Genomic DNA, 24,449 nt, shown 5'->3' on the forward strand with positions numbered 1-24,449 from the left:
GGCAAATTGTACATAAATCCATGAAAATATGCGTTTCCTGAGTCAGTAATTTCGCTTCTAGAAATTCAGCCTGAGGAAATGGCTAGGGCATGAGGAGAGACTCAGATACAGGAAGAATCGTTTCTGTGCCAGACGGAACAGAGGCATCGAAATGGCCCCCAAGCTCGTCAGCAGAACCCGGGGGCACCGGCGTGCAGCTGTGCATGCTCCCATCCCCGAAAGCGTGGGGAAGTACACAGCATGGACAAAGGCCCGAGACCCTCTCCCCGGCCCAGCTCCCCGACCCCGCTGGCCACAGCTCCCTCCGAAGCCTGTGCCTGTGAAAGCAACACCTCAGGCCGTATTACCCCCAGGTACACGCACGCACCACAGACAGGGTCTGACAGACGCAGACGGGCTCCAGCGAGGTGCACGTCTCGGCCCGGACACAGGCAGAATTGTGGGTGATTTTTATTTTGTTCTAGTTAACTTATATCCAGTGCTTTACATCTAAAACAGTTTTTCTAAAGAAAAGAAAAATGGTATTTAAGGAATGTCTGCACATGATGAAAATTAGCATTTGCTGCATGCCTGCTGTATCCCAGGCACCGAGAGCCCTGCTGCGTTTAATCCTAAAAGAGCCCCAGGGGTGTAGTCGTATAGTCCCCCTTAGTGACAGAGGGGGAAACGGAGGCTCGGAGGCTCAGGGTATGGAGGCAGCCCCGCTGGTTAACGGGCAGAGGCAGGGTCTACAGGCAACGTGGAGGGTTCTTCTGAAGACCCCTCATGCTCAGCGGGGCTTCCCCACAGGGACGTGCAAATGGACAGAGACCTCCCCGTCCCCACACCTTCTTGCTCTGAGCCTCGGTGTCCCCATCTGTCTCCTCCCTGCGGCCTGGAGGCCTGGTTGACCTGCTGAGGTGGAGCAGGGGCTGTGGGCAGGTGAGGGGCCCGTCTTGTAGCTACGGCCTGCTCTGTGGTCTGCTGGGGAGTGGGGGTGCCAGACTTGGTGAGGACGCCATGTGCGGCCCCGGCAGGGGTCGGGCGGGGCAACCACTACCTGTGGCTGGATCAAGCCGTTGGAGAAAGCAGCTCCAGAGAACAAGAACAGGGCTTCAGTCTCTCTCCAGCCTCTCCCTCTGCCCTCCCCTCATGCAGAAAGGAGACACCCCCCAGGTCCCTCTGACCCCCGTGTCCCTCCCCGGCGTTCCCCTGACCCCTGTATCCCTCCCCGGCGTCCCTTTCGGCGTCCCTCCCGGCGTCCCTCCCGGCGTCGCTCCCCGGCTTCCCTCCCCGGCGTCCCTCCCCGGCGTCCCTCTGACCCCGGCACTCCCTTTCCCTGAGTGTGGGTGGCGGGGTGGCCCGGCAGCACCTCCTCGCTCCCTCCCCAGAGGAAGGGTGATACCTGTCCGCCTCTGGCGAGACAGGGCTTATTAACAGGATCTTGAATGAACCCAACCCTTTGGAGAGTCGCAAAAGCCGCCCCCCAGGCCCCAGACGTTCTGATGCTCACACAGCCCCCCAGCGGAGTGGGGTCTCGAGGGTCCAGGGTCCAGGAGGCGCCTTCCGTGTGTGAGAGGAGGTTTTCCTGTAACACCCCGAGGAGCAGCAAGTCTGAGCATTTCGAGACAGAGAGCAAACGATTTCCAATTTCTGCTCTGCAGACGGCTTTCCTGGCCCGACTCTCACACTTGATTCTGTCCTGACCTTTATTAAGCCTAATGGACGCGATGGACTCATTTTCCTCTAACTGGCTCCAGGACTTTCCTCATTAGAAGATGAGCAGCTGGCATTTCTACCATTGCAGAAATGTAAATTGGCCCCAAGACGGAAGAATTACTCCTCTAATTGGGCTGAATTGATCAGAGAGGCCGCCGGTGTGGAGGGGTTAGACACAGGTGCACAGGAGCCGGGGGCAGAACACATGGCCATGTGGTCCTGGGGCACACACCTGTGCCAGTGCGTGGGGCAGGGGGCCGCCCTCCCCCGGGCACCTACCAGTCTCAGGGCCGCAGAGCCTTCGCCCTTGCTGATCCCTCTGCTGGAACACTGTTCCCTGCAGCTGCCTCTGCTCCTCCATCTTGGCTCACAGTAGCCGTTCCTTGCACCGTTCCCTGGTCTTCTCCCCACTTAGGCCTCTCCACGCAGGTGGAGCCCATGCCCGGTCTCGCCCCGGGGCACCTGAGGGAAGCCCCACGGGGCGCACACTTTGTCTGCTTTCCTCTCTGTGGAACCTGAGCCCAGAGCAGCCTCCAGCACCTGAGCTCACTCAGAAGGAATCTGTTCAGCCAACGAATAACTCGCTTCCCTTTGATGCCCCACCTGTCCTGCCCCGGCACGAGCACTTTATGGAGAGACTATCCAGATGACTCATCTCTTCATTCACTAATGCCCCAAACACCAACCACACCCCGCTGCAGGCCCCAGGGCCACACTCGCAGGCGCAGCACCGCAGTAAGTCCCGCTCTCACAAGCACGCATGACGGGGCTGGGGCTGGGAGAGAGGCTGCCTGTGCCTCAGCAGGGCTGTCCCCACCCTTCTCGGGCCACACGGCCGGCACGGTTGGCAAGCTTAGCTGGGAAGCCACCAGCCTCTCCCCGAGTCCCAGGTGAGACGGAAATCATGGTCACCGGCATCCGTGAAGCACCAACTCAGTGCCAGGCACGGGGTTCAGGGCACCACAGGTGTTCACTGGTTTAATCCTAATAAAGGAATCCTTTCTCCGACGAGGAAGCCGGGGCTGGGAGAAGCTAGGAACTTGCCCAAGGTCACCGTCCGTCGGTGGTGGAGTCACAGGCTCTCAGCCCCAATCTCAGCCACCTCACTCTGCTGAATAAGCAAAGAACAGTGAAATAAACAAAGAATGCACATTCCCGGACCCTTCTGCCAGGCCAACCTGGGTCCCGGTGCCGCCTCCTTGAACCTGGGCGGGCGTGTGGCTGCGTCCATCAACAGTCGCCACCGGGTCATCGAAGGCGGGGCATGGAGGGCATCGTAACTCCAGCCTGGGCCACCAAAATTCACATGCCACCAGGAATCCCAGCTGTGGAGAGGCTGCGTGCAGCCACCTGCCCCAGCTGAACCCTCCAGAGTCCACACATCCCCTGCCGCCATGTGTGTGCGTGCACCTTGCTGGACGTCCTGCCTGTGAGCCTTGTGATGGGGGCCGCTGCACAGGGCAGCATCTGCCTTTCCGAGTTCCTGACCCACAAGGTTGTGAGCAAAATGAAACAGTCACTTTAAGCCACTAAATTATGGGGTGATCTGCTACAAGGCAAAAGGAGCTGGGGTACAAACCAACTGCGGGGGTGGGGGGATTGGGGGTGCATGAGCACTTGGCGTTCACTGCCGGATCGACAGGCACAGAAAAAGCCCCGTAACCCACGCAGGCTGGGGAGCCCTGTTAATCCGTCCACTGCCAAGGCCGCGCCGCCTGGGCCTCGTGGTGGGGGAGTCCTCACGGAGTGGACGAGAAGTCTTCCCGGGCAGGACCCCTTCCCCACAGCCCATAAATCAGAAGGGTGAGGCCCCGTCCTCCTGTAGCTGGGACACGGCATATTTTGGCAGGGAGGGGCTGGCTGACATGTGAGAGCCACACTGGGGGCTGAGGTATGTGTTAACGAGGTAACAATCTGGGTTAATGGATTGATTTATTTTGTTAGTGTTTCAGCCTCCCTTGAGCTCATCACAGGCAGTCAACACTGTAGGCCACTGCAGGGCTCCCAACCTCCATTCAGGACATCTTGGTGAGCCTCTGCTGAGCCTCACGCTCTTACGGACACTGGAAAAGTAGTGACAGAGACTCACCCTAGTGCCACACACTCAATGGCGTGAGAGAGGAGAGAGTGTGAAGCCCCTAGTGCCACACACTCGATGGCGTGAGAGAGGAGACAGCGTGGAGCCTCTAGTGCCACATACTCGATGGGGGGAGTGGCCTGACGAGAGGAGACAGCGTGGAGCCTCTAGTGCCACACACTCGATGGGGGAGAGGGGACAGGCGTGGGAGCCTCTAGTGCCACACACTCGATGGGGCGAGAGGGACAGCGTGGAGCTGGCCTGCAAGCTCAGAATGTGTGGGGCAGAGGACAGTGCTGGAGGAGGAGTGAGGAGCTGGGTGCGGTGGGCACTGTGCACAGTGTGGTCATTGGAGCTGAGACCCGGAGACTGGGAATCAGGCAGCTTCCAAAATGTGCCAAAGAACAAACTGTGTGGGGTAGAGCCAAGATTTGAACCCAGGGTCCTGGAGGAGAGGCAGACAGGAGGAGAGAGCAGAGGGAGAGAGCGTTGGGGGGCACTGGCTGCGGGAACTGGCGCTCAGAAGAGAAAGAGAAGCTGGGGCACAGCTCAGAGGTGGGGAAAAGTACCCGACCTGTTTCCAAATCCCCTCGAAGTGCCCCTCCAGGGTGGTCAGCGTGGAGTCAGGGAAGGGGGGGACCCTGCCCTGCCACCCACCCCACGGCAGCCAGAGCCAGCCGCTCAGCCCCCAGTGGACCTGGAGGCCAGCCCCTTGGGACAGGACAGGAGGGTCCTCTGGGCTGGAGTTCAACCCTCGGAACACGGCAGGAGGTCCCCTGGGCTGGAGTTCAACCCTTGGGACAGGGCAGGAGGTCCCCTGGGCTGGAGTTCAAGGTCAGACGGGCCTTTCAAATACAAGCAAACGCCAGGCTCCCTCCCCCAGGCATCGATCTCGTGAATAAATCAGCAATGACAGCCCCGTAAATCCTTGGCCAGCCGCCTCTAAGCTCCAGCAGGACAGGTGGCTGGTGGGGAGCGGGTGGGGTCCACGGCCTTGGAGTGGGGGTCGCGGCGGGCCTGGGTCGGGGCCGAGGGAGCCACATTCAGTGTGGGGGCTGCGGGCTCTAGGCCTGATGTCTCCAGAGAGGGCCTCGGAACCAGAGGGGAAGACCCCACAGCGTCTGCAGAGCTCCCTGAGGCCCCACAGCACCTGTCACCACGGCTGCCAGGCAGCCAGCTCTGCGAAATTATCACACACGTGGGGGGACGGCGTCTCTCCCTCCCCCAGCCCTTTCTGCTTCCTTCCTTCCCACTTTCTTTCCTTTCTTCTATGTTTACTTTCAAGTTCCAAACTTGCACTTTGATTTCTTTCAAGGGTCCACACTTGTCTGTACCTGGTTAAAAGAATCAGCGAAAACCAAAGCCATCGTGAAGATCGCCCGGCCTCGCAAGGTGCAAGGTTTCGGGGCACTGAGCCTGGCCTCTGTCAGCTACGCCTCCTGGGGGTCTCCCGCGTCTATCTTGCTGTGCCCCCAATTTCAAGTCAGTGGTGATCCCTGTGGTCTATCCTGGGCATGGCGGGCCCTCACGCCCGTTCTCCCAGGGTTGGTTCGGCTGTGATCTGTGGCATCGGGACAGGAAAGCCATGTGGGCGCTGGTCGTGTGGCCTCCTGCAGCCTGGCTTCCTCTCGCAGCCCGGCTTCCTCCCGCAGGCCCCATGGCTGTTCTTCTCCTCATCCCATCTGGTAACCCTCAAATCCTGGATCTCTCCGGGTGCTCCATGGGCCATGGGATTCCACCCAGGTCCTCTTCTCCACTGGACTTCTCCTCCATCTCTTGAGGAGCCCAGGGCTGCCCTGACCCCGGTGTGGAGCTGCCAGGTCTCTCGGGACTGTGGCTGCTGAGGCTGTGCAGGCAGCGTGGGACCCAGGGCTGGTTGACTGTGTCCTGACCCGGAGTCTGGCTGCCTTCACGTGGAGCTCCTGTATCCGCCGTGTACCCTCGGCTGCCCTGGGCCACCTGCTCACACCCGTCCACACCTGCTCACACCCATCCACACCAGTTCACAGCTGCTCACACCTGCCCAAACCTGCTCACACCTGCCCAAACCTGCTCACAGCTGCCCACACCTGCCTACAGCTTCTGACACCTGCTTATACCTGTACACAGGTGCTCACACTTGCCCAAACACCTGCCTACACCTTCTGACACCTGTTTATACCTGTTCACAGCTGTTCACACCTGCCCACACCTGTTTACACCTGCATACAGCTAGCCACACCTGCTGACACCTGCATACAGCTTCCTGTACCTACCTATGCCTACTCACAACTGCATATACCTGCTCACACCTGCTAACACCTGCCCACAGCTGCCTCTGCAGGAGATGCCCAGTGTGGTGGGTGGGGGGTGGGGCCCCCTCCCCTCTGCTCAGGCAAAGGAAATATCTGCTCAGTTCGGGGCCACCTGACGCAGCCTCACCACGTGGCATGGAAGCGAGCCCGGGACAGCGCTTGACCCGAGCGGGGAGGCATCTGCCAGGCCTGTGGTGGAGGTTGGGTGGTGGGACCCTCCATCTGTGGCAAGTGACCCAAAACCTCTGCACGAGGGACCCCCGTGCCAGGCCTGCCCTTGCTGCCCTCCAGCTTCAGGGCCTCTATCTCTCCCCAGTGTGTGGCCTAGACCCAGGCCCTCAGGAAACATCCATGACCCCAGCAGACGGGGAGCCAGGCAAGGACGCTGGAGTGGGTGAGCCAAGGTCAGGTGGAGGTCACGTGTGTTTCCTGTGGCTGCCGTCTGCCGCGAATTCCACAACTCAGTGGCTTGAAGGACAGAGTCATGACCTCACAGAAACGAGCCTGGCTGATGCTTTCAAGGCTAAGGGCATGGCAGGGGCTGCCCAGGACCCAGGAGAGAGGGGGCGTCATCCCAGAGCCCATGAGGGACACTGCCAGCTGCTGGGTCCCTTACGGCGGAGACCGAGAACTGCCCTTTGCAGGTAGCTCTGGGGTCACTGGCGACGGGGACAGAGCTGGATGGGGGGCTTCAGGAGGGGCCGGGCAGGAGGACGTGGAGACGGCGCACTCGTAACCCCACTGCGGCTTCCTGTAAGGGGGAGCAGGGGGCTGGGGCAACAGCAGCAGGGGGACGTGGAGACGGCGCACTCATAACCCCACTACGGCTTCCTGTAAGGGGAGTGCAGGCCAGGGCAGCAGCCGCAGGGGCGACACGGTGTCAAGGCCTCCTGGACATTGTGCCACTGCTGGTGCCGGAGAGACCACGGTTTTGCAGATGCCCAGGACAGGCCAGAGTGTGGGGCCCTGGCATGGGGAGGGGCTGCCCTAGGGATGGGGGCTCCTGGCCTGGCTGACCTGCACCTGGGCCAGTGGAAGGCGGAGTCGGGCAGGCCTGAGTGTGAGTCTCACATCCATCTGCTGCGTGGCCCTGGGCACGTCACTCAGCCTCTCTGGGCCTCAGCTCCTCCCCAGGGCTGTGGGAGGCGCCAGGAGAATGACAGCATGATTCCTCTGCCCCCTCATCTGCAGACCACCCGCCTGGGGACGTGCTACCATTTACCTAACACACGTCTTTAAATCCACCCAAAGGGCAACTGCATGAATTTTAACAGGAAACTCTTTATCACTGCCTTAGGAGGGGACCATTACCTCTTGCCAAAAATGAGAGAGAACTGTACAAATAAATACAATAAAATACACACCACAGTTAAAGTAGTTGGAAGCCACAGGCTGGAAGGCTTTGTCGTCTGACGGCCGCTCGAAGGCGAGACCGTTCAGCATCAGAGGTGCTCTAGAACCTGGCCTAGATTTTCCTCTTGAAATAATCAGAAAGCTTAGAAGAGAACAGGGGTACTTCTCAGGATGAGGGAGAATTTTTATCTTCATGTGGGGGTGGGGGCTACACAGCATTGACGTCTGTCAGACCCCAGGAGCTGTGTGGGGGTGGGGGACAGGCAGAGAGAGAGACACAGAGACAGAGAAAGAGACAGAGACAGAGAGAGACACACACACTGAGAGACTGAGAGACAAAGAGAGACACAGAGTCAGAGACAGAGAGGCAGAGAGAGACAGAGACTGAAAGACAGACAGAGATCGAGACAGAAAGAGACAGAGAGACAAAGAGACAGAGACACAGACACAGAGACAAAGAGACAGAGAGACAGACTGAGACAAAGAGACACAGAGAGACAAAAAGACTGGGAGAGACAAAGAAACACAGAATGAGACAGAGACTGAGAGGCAGAGACAGATGCAGAGACAGAGAGATAAAGAGACACAGAAAGACTGAGAGAGACAAAGAGAGACAGAGACAAGGAGATAGAGTGACACAGAGAGACAGACCACAGAGAGAGACGCAGAGAGAGGGGAATCCTTTCTTGTGAGGGGCCTGGCCTCAGGCAGCCGCCTGCCCCGGAGCCGCTAGGCTGTCTGGTGTCTGTGGGGAGGGGAGAGGTCAGAGGTTAAGAGCGGCTCCCCCACCGGCCGGCCGGCTGCTCTGAATGCAGGAAGATCCACAGTCCTTGGGCAATTTATAGAACTGCTCCCCTTGGGGCCTATCAGGATGTGTGGTCTTAAATCATTGCTGTTTGGCCGGGCGCGGTGGCTCACGCTTGTAATCCCAGCACTTTGGGAGGCCGAGGCGGGCGGATCACGAGGTCAGGAGATCGAGACCACAGTGAAACCCCCTCTCTACTAAAAATACAAAAAATTAGCCGGGCGTGGTGGCGGGCGCCTGTAGTCCCAGCTACTCGGAGAGGCTGAGGCAGGAGAATGGCGTGAACCCGGGAGGCGGAGTTTGCAGTGAGCCGAGACTGCGCCACTGCACTCCAGCCTGGGCGACAGAGCGAGACTCCGTCTCAAAAAAAAAAAAAAAAAAAAAAAAAATCATTGCTGTTTAATATTCAACAGTTGCTCCACTGAGAACAAGCGTATTTAGGGGAGGTTCCTTGAGTGGGGTGGTCGCCCTACAGGACAGGGATGTGGAATACGACCAAGTCGGGCGCCGCCATCGGGCTGGGGGTCACCGTGCCCCTCCCTGCAGCCCCGGCCTGGCCCTGGCCTCTGGCCTGCAGACTCCAGGGCTTCAGGGAGACCCCACTGTACACCCCATGCTGGCCTGGTGGCTGGTGAAAGGGACCCTTTGGCTTCCAGCCTCCACTTGTTCAGCGCAGACATGGCCTCAGAACCAGCCCTCAGAACGGAGCAAGAATAGCCGTGCCCAGCTCAGACCCCGGGCGGCACTCACTCCAGTCGCTGGCAGTGCTGCTGTGGGCCTGGTGTGCCCCGGGGCTCGGCTGTGGGGTCTGTGCGTGGCCCCGGGGCTCGGCTGTGGGGTCTGTGCGTGGCCCTGGGGCTCGGCTGTGCTCTATGGGCCTCGGACCTGCTCCTCTTCACTCTCTGCCGTGTTTTTCTTCCTCTTTTATTCTGTTTATAATTTACCTGATCTTGCTGGAACCCTTCTGTTTCCTGGCAAGTTCCCAGAACCCGATCACCAGCAGAATTGGAATGTGCAGTATGATCTTTACATATTTACACACACGCTGCACACCCTTCCCGGGGCCGTCCCTATACCCATTTACACACACGCGCACACCCTTCCCGGGGCCGTCCCTGTACCCGCTTACACACACGCCGCACACCCTTCCCGGGGCCGTCCCTGTACCCGCTTACACACACGCCGCACACCCTTCCCGGGGCCGTCCCTGTACCCGCTTACACACACGCCGCACACCCTTCCCGGGGCCGTCCCTGTACCCGCTTACACACACGCCGCGCACCCTTCCCGGGGCCGTCCCTGTACCCGCTTACACACACGCCGCGCACCCTTCCCGGGGCCGTCCCTGTACCCGCTTACACACACGCCGCGCACCCTTCCCGGGGCCGTCCCTGTACCCGCTTACACACACGCCGCGCACCCTTCCCGGGGCCGTCCCTGTACCCGCTTACACACACGCCGCGCACCCTTCCCGGGGCCGTCCCTGTACCCGCTTACACACACGCCGCGCACCCTTCCCGGGGCCGTCCCTGTACCCGTTTACACACATGCCGCACACCCTTCCCGGGGCCGTCCCTGTACCCGTTTACACACACGCCGCACACCCTTCCCGGGGCCGTCCCTGTACCGTACACCGGGCGTCCTTACCTTACACACACGCCGCACACCCTTCCGGGGCCTCCCTGTACCCGTTTACACACACGCCGCGCACCCTTCCGGGGCCGTCCCTATACCCGTTTACACACACGCAGTGCATCCTTCCCGGGGCCATCCCTGTACCCGTTTACACACACGCAGCGTGCCCTTCCCAGGGCCATCAGTGCCCCCAGTGGCCTCAGTGTCCAGTCCTCCCTGTCGTCCGGAGCTCTCTCTTGTGGGGGCCTTTACTCTTTTGCTGTTCTACCTGCAACACTCTCTCCAGCTCCCCAGGGGAGAATTCCCACTCATCTTCTGATGCCAGAGACCCTGTCCCCCCCCAGGAGGGGTGCATGCCTGTCTCCCTGTCCACCTGGGGCTCAGCTGCAGGTCCCAGGGCTGCAATGTCTCCCCCTCCTGTGTCTCCATCCTAGGCACCTGCACGGTGACGTCCTGGGTGGGCAGCACCTCCTCTCATGCCAACTTCTCCTTTAACACACCAGAGGGCCTCAGGTGGGGGCCCCACCTGGCAGACCTGAAGGTCAGGGCGTCCTGAAGGTCAGGGCGTCCGCTCTTGGGGGAAACGAAGTTGGGTTCGTAGGGGCAGCTCTGGCATTGTTGGTCCTTCCCTCCAGACACCGCGTCTCCTCGTCTGGCTCCCAGGAGGCCCTGGTTCTATTTCTATTTCTCCCGCCTCTGTCATCCCCTCAAACGGCTTCTGCACAGCCCCCACTCTGCCTCTCAGGCTTTAACCCCAACTGTGAGCCCCACCTGGCTGTCCCAGGGCCACTGAACTCCACGTCTCCATCGTGGCTCTCCCCCACACACCATCACGCACTGGCTGGCATTCTGTCCTTATGAAGGCCCTGCCCGCCAGGGGGCTGGGAATCAGCCGCTGTCCCAGCCCACCCGTCAATCACCCATCAATCACCAGCCAATCACCCGTCAATCACCGTCTCTTGTCAGCTTTGCATCCTAAATATTTCTTGGAAGAGTCCCGTGTCTGCCACGCCCCACAAGAAAGAAAGTTCACCCCACTGGGCTCAACGGGAGAGATGTTAATGAAGGGAAGCTTTAGGGATGTGTTTTTAGGGTCATGGGGACAGAAGGGGGCGGTGCAACCTCAGGGGCGGCAACGTGGAGTTCTTGACACCAGCAGAGTGTGGCCTCGGGGCGGGCTGCTCGGACCACGGTGCAGCTTCCGACAGCCTGTGGTGCCTCCAGGGGCCAAGCACACAAGGTAGGAGCAGGGAAGGAGCTGGGGGACTGGAAAGCGGTGGTCAGCATCTGAGGGCCCAGCAGGGCTGGGGCTAGACAGGGGGCGTGGTGATGGGGCTGGAGGGGGTGGTGATGGGGCTGGAGGGGGGGGGGGGGGGGGGGGGTGGTGATGGGGCTGGAGGGGGCGTGGTGATGGGGCTGGATGGGGCGTGGTGATGGGGCTGGATGGGGGCGTGGTGATGGGGCTGGATGGGGGCGTGGTGATGGGGCTGGATGGGGGCGTGGTGATGGGGCTGGATGGGGGGGGGGGGGGGGGGGGGGGGGGGGGGGGGGGGGGGGGGGGGGGGGGGGGGGGGGGGGGGGGGGGGGGGGGGGGGGGGGGGGGGGGGGGGGGGGGGGGGGGGGGGGGGGGGGGGGGGGGGGGGGGGGGGGGGGGGGGGGGGGTGGGGGGGGGGGGGGTGGATGGGGGGGCGTGGTGATGGGGCTGGATGGGGGCGTGGTGATGGGGCGGTGGGGGTGGTGATGGGGCTGGATGGGGGCGTGGTGATGGGGCTGGATGGGGGGTGGTGGGGGGGGGGGCGTGGTGATGGGGGGGGGGGGGGGGGGGGGGGGGTGGTGATGGGGCTGGCGGGGGCGTGGTGATGGGGCTGGCGGGGGTGTGGTGATGGGGCTGGACAGGGGCGTGGTGATGGGGACAGGTGAGTTGCCTGTTCCTCACCAGGAGAACTGGGTTCTGGTTCTCAGCCTGTCTCCAACCGTAGAGCAACCTCTGACCGCCAGACAGGACATCAAGGTGAAAACTGTCAAGCCCCCAGGATGGGAGAGAGGTCAGCGGGAGAGGTCGGGGGAGAGGTGGCGGGGAGGTCAGGGAGTCAGTTGGGGAAACAGCAAATGCTGGGCGTGGCCACAGCTGTGCCTTGTCAGGGGATGAAGGTGAAAGACAGAACTGGCGATGACACAGGCTCCCCCGCCCCTCGGAGGAGACAGGCTGTCAGAAAGGCCCGTATGTCAGCCGGGCGTGGTGGCTCACACCTGGAATCCTAGCACTGTGGGAGGCCGAGGCGGGCAGATCACCTGAGCTCAGGATTACAAGATGTGCCTGATAAACATGGTGAAACCTCGTCTCTACTAAAAGTACAAAAATTAGCCGGGCGTGGTGGCATGCGCCTGTAGTCCCAGCTACTCGGGAGGCTGAGGCAGGATAATCACTTGAACCCGGGAGGCAGAGGTTGCAGTGAGCAGAGATCGTGCCACTGTACTCCAGCCCGGGCGACAGAGAGAGACTCTGTCTTTAAAAAAAAGAAAGGCCCCTGTGTCATGGAGACGGGAGGGAAGCTCTCCAACGGCTGCAGCCGGGGCCCTCCGTGCTCCGGCACCCACACCCCCAGCCCAGACTGCTGACCCTCACCCACCACACAGGTTCGCTGTCGTCTGGGCTTTGCTCTGAGCCTGAGCCTGGGATGTGCCCACGACCCAGCCTCCTGGCCTCTCATTGCAGCTGGGTTTGGCCCACAGGAGCTGATTTTGTTTGGAGGGGAGGCGGGGGTGTTTCTCCCCTGGGCTCTTCCTGCTGAAGTGACTTGTCTTTCACTGACAGTGGCTCTGTCCCCAGGACCGCATCTGCTGGGTGCCCTCCACCCCAGGAGTCCCATCCTTCCTGGCTCTTCAGCCTCGGTGGTGGCTGCGTGCTGCCCGTCCCCGGCACCCTCCCCAGGCTGTCCTCAGTCTCTGCGGTGCGTTCCGTCCCTCTGAGGGCCTCGGCTTTCTTAGGCCCCTGACTGCTGGCCTGGTCTCCTGCCCCACAGGGTGAGCATCAGGGGAGACGGTGACAGAAGCTGACACCTGCGTGGGTGCGTTCAATCCACGGCCGACCCGCCAAGGTCTGATGTTTAACAATCACAGCAGTTAAGGGAAGTCAGAATATTAAAGAACCTGCCAGATTAACTGCCAGCTTCCATTTTAAACATGTGTAATTGAGGATTGATTCTAGATGTGCAATTTAAAATCGGACAGGATGAGAGGATTAAAGGCACCTGCAAACAGTCCTGACATGCTTCACAGAATTCGAGATCTGGTCTCAATTCAATTTATCAAACTAGAAATTTTAAAGCACTTGGTTGGGGGGATTCCTGGTATGATATCAGGCATTCAAAGTGACTAAAAGAAAATCAAACACTACATTTGTAAGTGCCATTTTTAAAAGGCTCAAGGGACTTTAAAGGCACAAAAGCAGTGAATTGCTGTTTCACGGTATTATTATTATTATATTTTATTATATATTTTTTGAGATGGAGTCTCACTCTGTGACCCAGGCTAGAGTGCAGTGGTGCGATCTCAGCTCACTGCAATTTCCGCCTCCCGGGTTCAAGCGATTCTCCTGCCTCAGCCTCCTGAGTAGCTGGGATTACAGGCATGCACCGCCACGTCTGGTTAATTTTTGTATTTTTAGTAGAGGCAGGGTTTTACCATATTGGTCAGGCTGGTCTCAAACTTCTGACCTCGTGATCCGCCCGCCTCTGCCTCCCACAGTGCTGGGATTACAGGCATGAGCATCAGTGCCCGGCCTCACGGTATTATTTGATCTGCCGAACCTGAGTTAAACAATCGCGGCCATGGGGAAGGAAGTCGTTTATTGATTGAATTTGTGTCCATGATAGTACGATCTTAAGGTGAACCGCAAGCTTACAGCACATAGGTTTTGAAAGGTGCAACTTAATAAACTATATATAAATTTTTAAAACTAGCCTTCAATCTTTTCTGTGAATAGAAGCCCCATGGGCAAAACACAAAATAAACCAAACGAACCTCCAAAATAAAAACCCTCAACCTCCAAAATAAAAAACCTGCAACCTCCAAAAAAAAACCTAAGAAGCAGATGCCCGGCCCAGCTCAGAGCCTCACACGGACACAGTCCCACCGCGACCGCACTCGCCCTCACCCCATCCCCGGATGCCGCGGCCTCACTCGCCTTCACCCTGTCCCTGGATGCCGTGGCCTCGCTCACCCTCACCCTGTCCCTGGACACCGTGGCCACACTCACCCTCATGCCCAGTTCTACATTCTCGCCGCCGTACACCTCCATGCCGGGGTCCAGCAGCCCAATGTCTCCGAAGTACTCGCGGTCCACTACGAAGGAGCAGCCGATCATGGCTGGGGTCCTGGGAGGCAAAGACAGCAGCGTGAGGACCTCACCGTGCAGGCCTGAGCCCTGCCTGCTGGGCCATGAGCCAGGAAAGCCTGGAAGACCCCGCCACCCCCTCCCTCCTGTGCCCCCTCCCTGTGCACTCAGGTCCCCGTGCCCAAGGTGAGGGGCCGCTGCTCCTCCAGCCACCAGGACTTGAGTCCCTTGGAGCCTGGTCAAGCACTCAGCCCAGACGGCGTCCAAATGCTGAACGCCAGCAGATGACAGAACCCACATTCTATTCAGCTTAGTGTAGGAGGTTTAAAAAAAGATCAATCAGCCGGCACAGTGGCTCACACCTGTTATCCCAGCACTTAGGGAGGCTGAGGCAGGAGGATCACTGGAGCCTGGGAAGTTGAGGCTGCAGCGAGCTGGTATTGCACCACTACACTCCAGCCTGGGCAACAGAGTGATATCCTGTCTCCCCTCTCCCCTGGAAAAAGATCAGTTTACCCAAGGAGCCCTGTGGTTGCCTTGAACATCATTTCCCAAGTTCGAATGAGTCACTTGCCCGCCTCCCCCATGCTTCCTCCTAACTGTGTATCAGGAGCAATGGGCAGTTTCGTAGGTTGTGCACTGCTCAACTCCACAGAACCTTGTTGATGACAGATTCTGAACAACGCAGCTTGGAGCTGTGAGTGCACAGCCTGTGCAGCTACGTGCCACAGACTGCCAGCTGTACTATACTTCCTGTAATAATTCTAAAATGTCAGCCGACTTAGCCTGGCCCCATCTCTGTGAAATCACGCATTGGTATGCTAGTTATATTTTTTCTAATATGTATTGAGGGTGCATCAGTGCTGCACATCCCCTGGGAAGAGGCTGCATGGACAGCAGCGGTGAAGACAGGATCTGTGGAGCGGTGAAGGCAGGATCTGCGGAGTGGAGTGGGAGGATAAGCTGGTGTGCCATTGTGGGTGACGCGACGCGCGAGCTCATTCACGCATCCCTCTCAGGTTTCTACTGGGTGTCTGGAAGGTGGCAGGGATTGAAAAAGAGGCAGGAAAATCACATCTCCAGCAAGGAGCAGGCAGAGTCTGTGTGTTATAAGGAAGGAGGAACTTCTCATCTTTGCTGAAAGATTTTGCCTCGGAACAATTTCCTTGTCCGTGGAGAGCTTCATTTCTTCCGAGGCCTCAGGAGCTGTCAGAGGAAGCAGCAAAGCCTCACGCTGTCCCCAGATGCCACAGCAGGCTGGCCAAAGGCCCCGGCGGCCACGGCCAAGGCCAAGGCCGCCCTGCAGGCCTTGAGCTTCCCCGATCCTCCTCTACGTATCAACGCGTTCTTCCATAAAAACAACAGCAAAAAGTTGGCCTCTGTCATAATTTGAAAGAAGCAATTCTGTCCCCAACGACTCAGCAGTCAGAAATAAATGCCCATCAATTGTCCAAGAATGACAGGAGCATTAAAAAGCAATTGTCCTTTTATTTGTGCAAAGATCCAGTTTGTTCTGTCATTAGATTTCGGCCACAAACCTAACAGTGATGAAATTTTAATACCCTCTTTGATTTTTAATAGCAACATTTGATTGGGTAAGTTACAGTTTATCATATACAACAGGTATTTCTCCTGTTTTCTTAACAACAAGAATCATTTCAGGGTGATCCCTGATGAAGTGAAGAGCCAGATTCTCTGCCACGTCTATTGTAGCGGGTAGTGTCTTTTTTATTATTGCTCAGAGTTCTAAAATAAACTCATGAGGCAAGGGAGGCAGCACCAACTGGAACTGCCCGAGAAATGCCTGCTGTGATTACAGAAAAAGGCGGGGCTGAGGGTTCTCAGGCTCACGTGGGGCTGCCTGTCACTGTGGAGACAGCCTCCCCTCAGGGCGGTTCTGCCGCACGCGGGGCACAGGGGTACAGGGTGGAGGCCCCAGGTCCTGCCTGCTGGAGCTGCTCTGCCTGACACCCGCACCCGCCCTCCAGTTCTCAGCTTCCAGGGTCTTAGTCCAGCCGGACACCTCTTGTTAGCATCAGAAGCGAGTCAGCCCAGCAGCCACGGAGGGACAGGTGGATACATGGAGAGTGGCCCGTCCAGGCTGTGGACCGCAATTCTGCAGTGGAAGGAGCGAGGCTGACGACACAGGCTGCGACGTGGAGGAACCCTGGAAACGTGGCACCGAGGGCAGGGGACCAGGTGCAAGAGGTTGCCCCCCGTGTGACTCCGTCCGCATGCAAGGAACAGAAGAGACAAGTCCACGGGGGCAGGAAGTGGATTCGTGGATGCAGGGGCTGGGGCAGGGGGAATGGGGAGTGGCGGCTCGTGGGTATGGGGTCCCCACGGGGAGGAGGACAATGCTTTGGAACGAGACGGAGGTGGCGGCTGCATGACACTGTGACGGTCTAAACACCGCTGAGATGCACACTTTAGTGTGGTTAATTTATGTTACATGAGTTTCACCAAGGGCCCATTCAGTGCTTTGATCTTCCACAGACCCTGATAACAAGAAAAGCCATCATGGCCGGGCACAGTGGCTCACACCTGTAATCCCAGCACTTTGGGAAGCCAAGGCAGGCGGATCACCTGAGGTCAGGAGTTCAAGATCAGACTGGCCAATATGATGAAACTCCATCTCTACTAAAAATAGAAAAAATTATCCAGGCGTGGTGGCACGCACCTGTAGTCCCAGCTACTTGGGAGGCTGAGGCAGGAGAAACACTTGAACCTGGGAGGCAGAGGTTGCAGTGAGCTGAGATCGCCCCATTGCACTCCAGCCTGGGTGACAGAGGGGATTCCGTCTCAAACAACAACAACAACGGCTCGGCTCATGCCTAGGTAAGACGGCGAGGAGGCAGTGGGCGCTGCCCGTGTGGGTGGAGTCGGGACCCACATCCCCGGAGGCCCGCAGTGGACCTGTCGTCTGCACACGTGCACAGGGAGGCCTAGTGAGCCAAGTGTCCATGAACCTGGGATAGGTACGTAAACAGCAGCGCGCGTATAAGACAAAATCCACAGAGAAGCTAAGACAAGGGCACCAGAGCCATGTCCTTCCACACGGAGTTTGGAACACGTGGAGAATGATGCACACTGAAACCTCGCCGTGCAAGACCCAAGTGGGGACCGGCACATGGCACACGTATGTGCAGATGTGCGAGCCACAAACGCACGGAAACATCACCGAGCTGGATGACTTACATTTCTTTCACACTCACTTGGTTTTATGAATTTCGATCAACACAATTTTAACTTTGGCTTCAGTCAACACTTGCCACCTTTCAATCAGAGGCACCAAAACGAAAAGTTAAAATTAAAACTGGAGTACGTTAAGGATGAAAACCACAGGAAGGCACGTCCAGTTCACGACGGAGGCTACGGGGCAGGAAGCTGTGAAACAGGCCGGTGCTCTGCGTCTTAGGGGGCTCCCAGCATCCACTTTCCAGGGAGGGGTGCGGCTGCTCTCATGTCTGTGTGGCTTGTCAATGGGGTTGGGGTCGCTGACTCCTTAAATCCTTGGAGCACAGGGCTCTGCAAGGCCAGCTCTCAGAGGGGACTCCTCCAGCACTGCAGGATCCCGCTGGGGCCTCACCGCCCTCCCAGGTCCTCTTCTGACCAGGAGAGGTCTCAGGGAGAGCGCCCTGTTCTTTGTTCCTCAGATGAAGGAGAAAATCAGGGCTCTCCTCCCCGCAGGCCCAGCCCCGGGCTCTGCGAGCTGGAGGGCCCTGGGGAATGGAGGCAGTGCTTGGGGTTCCAGACCTTTGGAGGGAATTTCCAAGCGGTTCTCAGGTGGGCAGACCTGGTGTCAGCACAGCCCTTGATCCTGGAGGGGCTGGTGGCACATCAGCAGCGTCTGGGCACCCACAGCCTGGGGCCCCCGCCTCTTCCTGGAGGAGCACGTGTCCCCAGGTGTCCTCCAAAGTCACACCTGAACCAGCAACCCCGATGAGAGCCAGCTCCTCCGGGCCTGCCCCCGCCTGCCAGGCTGCCCGTCTTTCCTGCCATTCTCCCGCCTTGCTCACGTGATGGGGATGCCGGATCTTAACTGGGATCCCAGGAATCCTCCGTGATGAGGATGGTCCCCAGCGTCTGTCCCGGGAGAAAGGAGCAGGGGAGTGGGAAGTGGACTAGAACGGGGCCAGGCAGCGAGGCCACACTCCTGCCCAGGACTGTCCCACTCACCGGCTCAGGTGCTTCAACTCTGCAGGGAGCAAAGAGGCCTCTGAAGATGAGCCACAGGCGGCTGTGAACGCAGGAAGGGCAGAGAGTCCCAGGCACGTGGGCACCTCCCGCAGCCACATCCCTGCTGCGACTGAAGCCCTCCTGTCTTGCGGACACCGACACTGACATTTAATGTTATTTAAAAACTGTTTCTGAGAAGGCAGAGAAGCACGTGCTGCGTTTTAGAAAGAGTTTGCATCCACAATGGAAAGAGTGAAATGTAGGGTCCAGCCCTATGGGGCTTACTGGATGTTCTCCCCGTGTGCAGAGACAAGAGATTGTGAGAAATAAAGACACAAGACAAAGAGATAAAGAGAAAACAGCTGGGCCTGGGGGGACCGGTACCATCAAGACGCGGAGACCTGGCCGGGCGCGGTGGCTCATGCCTGTAATCCCAGCACTCTGGGAGGCCGAGGGGGGTGGATCACCTGAGGTCGGGAGTTCGAGACCAGCCTGAACAACATGGAGAAACCCCCTCTTTACTAAAAATACAAAAAAAAATAAGCCAGGCATGGTGGCACATGCCTGTAATCCCAGCTACTAGGGAGGCTGAGGCAGGAGAATCACTTGAACCTGGGAGGCGGAGGTTGCAGTGAGCCGAGATTGCGCCACTGCACTCCAGCCTGGGCAACAAGAGCGAAACTCTGTCTCAAAAAAAAAAAACAAAAAAAAAAAAACAAAAGACGTGGAGAGCAGTAGTGGCCCCGAATGGCTGGGTGCACTGATATTTATTGCATACAAGACAAGGGGGCAGGGTAAGGAGGGTGAGGCATCCAAGTGATTGACAAGGTGAAGCAAGTCACATGCTCACAGGACAGGGGGCCCTTCCCTTTTAGGCAGCCGAAGCAGAGAGGGAGAAGGCAGCAAACGTCAGCGTTTCCTTCTATGCACTTGTAAGAAAGATTAAAGACTTTAAGACTTCCACTATTTCTTCTACTGCTATCTACTAAGAACTTCAAAGAGGAACCAGTAGTAAGGGAGGAGCATGAAAGTGGACAAGGAGTGTGACCATTGAAGCACCACAGGGAGGGATTTAGGCCCTGGCAGGCCTGGATAATATCCAGCCTCCCACAAGAAGCTGGTGGAGCAGAGTGTTCCCTGACTCCTCCAAGGAAAGGAGACTCCCTTTCACGGTCTGCTAAGTAACAGGTGCCTTCCCAGGCACTGGCATTACTGCTTGACCAAGGAGCCCTCAAGCGGCCCTTACGTGGGCATGACAGAGGGCTCACCTCTTGCCTTCTAGGTCACATCTCACAATGTCCCTTCAGCACCTGACCCTATACCCCCAGGCTATTCCTAGGTTATATTAGTAATGCAACAAAGAGTAATATTAAAAGCTGATGATTAATAATGTTTATAATAATGATTGATAATTATCCATGATCATTTCTATATCTGATTTGTATTATGACTATTCTTATTCTAACTATTTTCTTTGTTATACTGAAATAGTTTGTGCCTTCAGTCTCTTGCCTTGGCACCTGGGTAATCCTTTGCCCACAGTGAAAATTGTTAGTACTTAAAAAGTGAGGTGGTTATATCCCTGCGCCTAAAGTTCCATTCCCCAAAGAGATCCCGGAAATGCCATCCTGGAGCAGGGCCCACCCTTTCTCCGCCCGGGGCAGGCGTGTACATGTCTCGGCTCTGCGCCAGAAGCCTGGGTGGCAGCTGCTCCCCTCTGCCCTGATATGCAAATGAGGAAACATGGCCATGTGTCAATAAAGCTTTATTTACAAATACAGGACCATGGGCCATGATTCCCTGACCCCTGCTGTACATCCTTGAAAATGCCCTCCGCTGGAGTGCAATGGCACCATCTCAGCTCACTACAACCTCCGCCTCTCGGGTTCAAGCGATTCTCCTGCCTCAGCCTCCCAAGTAGCTGGGATTACAGGCACCTGACACCACGCCCTGCTAATTTCTGTATTTTTAGTAGAGACAGGGTTTCGTCAGGCTAGGAACTCCTGACCTCAGGTGATGTGATGCTCTCGCCCAGACTGTGATCCTCCAGGGTGAGTTTTGACAGACAAACTTACATGAAGGTCAGGCAGGTAATAAAGTGCAAGAGAGAAGAGGGCTAGTTTCACTTGTTGAACATGGTGAAATCAAAGGCTTCATCTTCTGTTCCTTGCAATAGTCAATCCTCTTGGTCTGTCCCTGTTCCCCCTCTCTCCGTAAGGACCCAACTCTAGAGAATTACTTCCCCAAGTGGAGCAGCAGCATCAGCAAATGATAATACAGGACAGATGGGCTGGCTGGGAGCGGCTGTTGGGACAGGTGGTGACTGTGGCTCTGCTCTGTCCAAGGGAGCAGCCGCAGCTCAGCTTCAGTTCATCATGACTAAGAATTGGGGCCTAGAATCTTCCAGTTTTCAAAGAGAGTAGAAATCGTTTTCACATAAAATAAGATTTCATGTCAAAATGATTAAGTATTGGTTCTGTCAACCAAGAATAAAATTCTAAGACCCCCAACCAATTGAATGGAGCCGCTTCTCAACCAAGGGCACCCCAAAGTAACCCAGGAAAATGAGCTCAGGTCCTGATGGGAAGAGGGTTTGGACAAGCCCCTTAGACTCCCCTCCCTTTGGAATTCAGGAACACTATTAAGAGATGTTAAGTCTGACCAAACAGACTGTTTTGTAGAGCTAAAATGCATCCAAAATGACAGTTAGCAGGCCCCGAAAGAAATTAAGTATTTTACCCCAAAATGTATTTCTCCGATGTATTTTGAAATGGCCTGCAGTGCTGTGTCTTGTGGGGGAACTCAACATTCCATAGAGACTTGCGTTTCTTTTCTGATCCAGATGAGATTAACCAGAAGTCTGGCCCCTTTTTAAGTCTGATGAGAAACATTTACAATCTCTTCCTTCCGAAGCTCCTTCTGAAGCCAGCTACCTGGAGGCTTCATCTGCATCATAAAACCTTGGTCTCCACAGCCCCTTATCTTAACCAGACACTCCTTTCTATTCATGCCAGGTCTTTAGATAATAACTTAACTCTTTCAACCAATTACCAATCAGAAAATCTTTGAATCTGCCCATGACCTAGAAGTCCCCATTTCCGGCCGTCCCGCCTTTTGGACTGAACCAGTGCGCACCCGACACGTGTGGATTGATTCCTATGTCTCCCTACAACGTATAAATCCAGCAGGCTGCACGCCTGCACGCTGAGCATGGAACGCAGGGGCGGTGGCCACGATGACAACCACGGGCCAGGGCGTGGATGACAACACCGCGTGGACCCACATGCGCCTGTGTGATCGTCACGCTGGGTGTCCACCACGGAAGCTGTACTGGAACTTCCAACGTGGCCTCATCTCGTTGCGGCTGTTTCTGTCCCCATGAGGGAGGGCGGACTCCTGGGCTTAGGCAATCCACCCACCTCGGCCTCCCAAGTGTTGGGATCACAGGCATGAACCACCGCACCTGCCTTAATATTTCATTTATTCTTTAAAGTCAACTTTGAGGAGTGAAATTTATATAAAATGAAATGCATCCATGTGACCTTTGCATTTTGGCCCATTTTGACTGATGGAGACCCCTGGGTGACCCCATCCTTGTCCAGGAGAGAACACTACTGCCCTGGAACTGTCCCAGGCAGGCCCTTTCCCTGTGAGCCCCGACCCTCAGCCTCCACCCCAGGATGAATTTTGCCTTCCGTGGAATTCTGCATGCAGGAATCACGCAGAGACTCTCTTCCATGTGTGGCTCCGAGGCTCAGCACGAGCCTCTGCATCTCACCACGTTGTTAGGTGTGGAAAGGTCCGCTCCTCCCTGTTTCTGAGTATTCCGTGATGTGGGATGTGGGTGGAGTCTGCCCTGCCCATCCATCACCTGCTGATGCACATGAGGTTACTGTGAGTAACGCCGCTGTGAACGTTTGTGTGGAAGCCTTTGCGTGTACGCATGTCTCATTTAGAGAAAAACACCTGGGAGTGGAATGGGGGGACACTGGAGGGGGGACACTGGAGGGGGGACACTGGAGGGGGACACGGGGGTACACTGGGGGGACACTGGAGGGGGGACACTGGAGGGGGGACACTGGGGGGGACACGGGGGACACGGGGGGACACTGGAGGGGGACACTGGAGTGGGGACACGGGGGGACACTGGAGGGGGACATGGGGGACACTGGAGGGGGACACTGGAGGGGGACACTGGGGGACACTGGAGGGGGACATGGGGGACACTGGAGGGGGACACTGGGGGGGACACTGGGGGGACACTGGAGGGGGGACACTGGGGGGGACACTGGAGGGGGGACACTGGGGGGACACTGGAGGGGGGACACTGGGGGGACACTGGAGGGGGACACTGGGGGACACTGGAGGGAGGGGACACTGGAGGGGGGACACTGGAGGGGGACACGGGGGACACTGGAGGGGGGACACTGGGGGACACTGGAGGGGGACACTGGGGGACACTGGAGGGGGGACACTGGAGGGGGACACGGGGACACTGGAGGGGGACACTGGGGGACACTGGAGGGGGGACACTGGGGGGACACTGGAGGGGGACACTGGGGGGACACTGGAGGGGGGACACGGGGGACACTGGGGGGACACTGGAGTGTGGGACACTGGAGGGGGACACTGGGGGACACTGGAGGGGGACACTGGGGGAACACTGGAGGGGGGACAAGGGACACTGGAGGGGGACACTGGAGGGGGGACACTGGGGGGACACTGGAGGGGGACACTGGGGGGACACTGGAGGGGGGACACTGGGGGGCACTGGAGGGGGACACTGGAGGGGGGACACTGGAGGGGGACACAGGGGGACACTGGAGAGGGGCACTGGAGGGGGACACTGGAGGGGGGACACTGGGGGGACACTGGAGTGGGGGACACTAGGGGGGACACTGAAGAGGGACACTGGAGGGGGACACTGGGGGGGGACACTGGAGTGGGTTTCGGGCCTTCAGAAGGAGCTGCTGGTTTTCCAAAGTGGCTGCACCGATTCACAGTCCCGCCAGCAATTTCTGAGAGTTGCATCTGTGCCATGTCCTTGTCAACATTTGGTATTGTCAACCTGCACCTTTCAGCTCCCTCAGTGGGCCCGGAGCCCCATCTCACTGTGGGTTGAATTTGCGTCTCCCTGGACTGTGGGGAGCACCTTTCGTGAGCTTGCTGGTGGGGGCCAGTCTTCTCCTGGGTAGTGTCTGTTCATGTCGCGGCCTGTCCTTTAGCTGAGGGTTGGAACGGGGGGGTTCGGCGGCTGTCCAGGTGGTGGCTATGAGGAGCAGGGGGGCAGCCATGCTTTGAAGACTCGATGAGGCCAGCGAGCCTGCTCCTGCCACAGCTCAGGGCATCCAGAGCCTGCCAAAAACTGTGGGAGGTGCCTCCCATTGGGTTCTCTGAATTTCACTGATTTTTAAAATGTCAAACACAAGGCAATCCTTTTCCTGCTAATTGGGGATTATCAAGTGCATTTTGAATGAAGAAAAATAACCTTCAAGCTGTTAGTCCTGGCTCCAGTGAGCCCTGAGGGCTGCGTCTGCGTCTCTGTCATACAGACAAGCTCTGTGTGCCAAGTTTCTACGGCAAAGCCCGGGGGCCCCAGCACCTGGCCCGACACTCACCGTGGTCTCTGCTCAGCCCCTGCACCAGGTTGTGCTTGCTGGGGGACATCCCCAGCCCTCGTCCCAGGCCCTCGTCCCCACGCCCTCGTCCCCACACCCTCATCCCCGGCCCTCGTCCCCACGCCCGCCTCGCTCTGCTCTGCTCCTTCCCGGGTAGGGCCACCCTCGACCCCTGATGGGGCAGCTCACCTGATGGGCGCCGACTCATCGCCACGGTCCAGCCAGTCCTGCGGGGGGATGATGTACATGCACCAGAGGCCCCAGTTGTAGCCGTGGGCGGCGTTTGCATACTGCTGCACCTCAAACGTGCTGTACTTGATGTTGTCGATGGCTGGCAGCACGATGCGACGCCGGTCCTCTCGGATCCGCGACAGTGCGGGCTCAGCCCTGCGGAGGCACAGCTGTGAGGAGGGGCTGCCCCAGCCCACCGCATTCCCTGAGGAGGCTCCACTCG

The 24,449-nt window shown here is 57.9% G+C and overlaps 1 protein-coding gene across 2 annotated transcripts in view; it reads right to left on the reverse strand.

Moving 5' to 3' along the window:
• Window positions 1-24,449, reverse strand: part of GALNT9 (polypeptide N-acetylgalactosaminyltransferase 9) — a 122,066-nt gene that overhangs the window by 28,685 nt on the left and 68,932 nt on the right. For both annotated transcript variants that reach the window (XM_030821716.1, XM_030821717.1), the window contains exons 5-6: window positions 24,185-24,382; window positions 14,121-14,238 (exon numbers count right to left, since the gene is read on the reverse strand). In XM_030821716.1, the coding sequence (XP_030677576.1) occupies window positions 14,121-14,238; window positions 24,185-24,382 (316 nt within the window). The remainder of the gene's footprint in view (window positions 1-14,120; window positions 14,239-24,184; window positions 24,383-24,449) is intronic.

The sequence above is a fragment of the Nomascus leucogenys genome, chromosome 10 (genome assembly GCF_006542625.1).
Source record: "Nomascus leucogenys isolate Asia chromosome 10, Asia_NLE_v1, whole genome shotgun sequence".
Lineage (NCBI taxonomy): Eukaryota > Metazoa > Chordata > Mammalia > Primates > Hylobatidae > Nomascus > Nomascus leucogenys.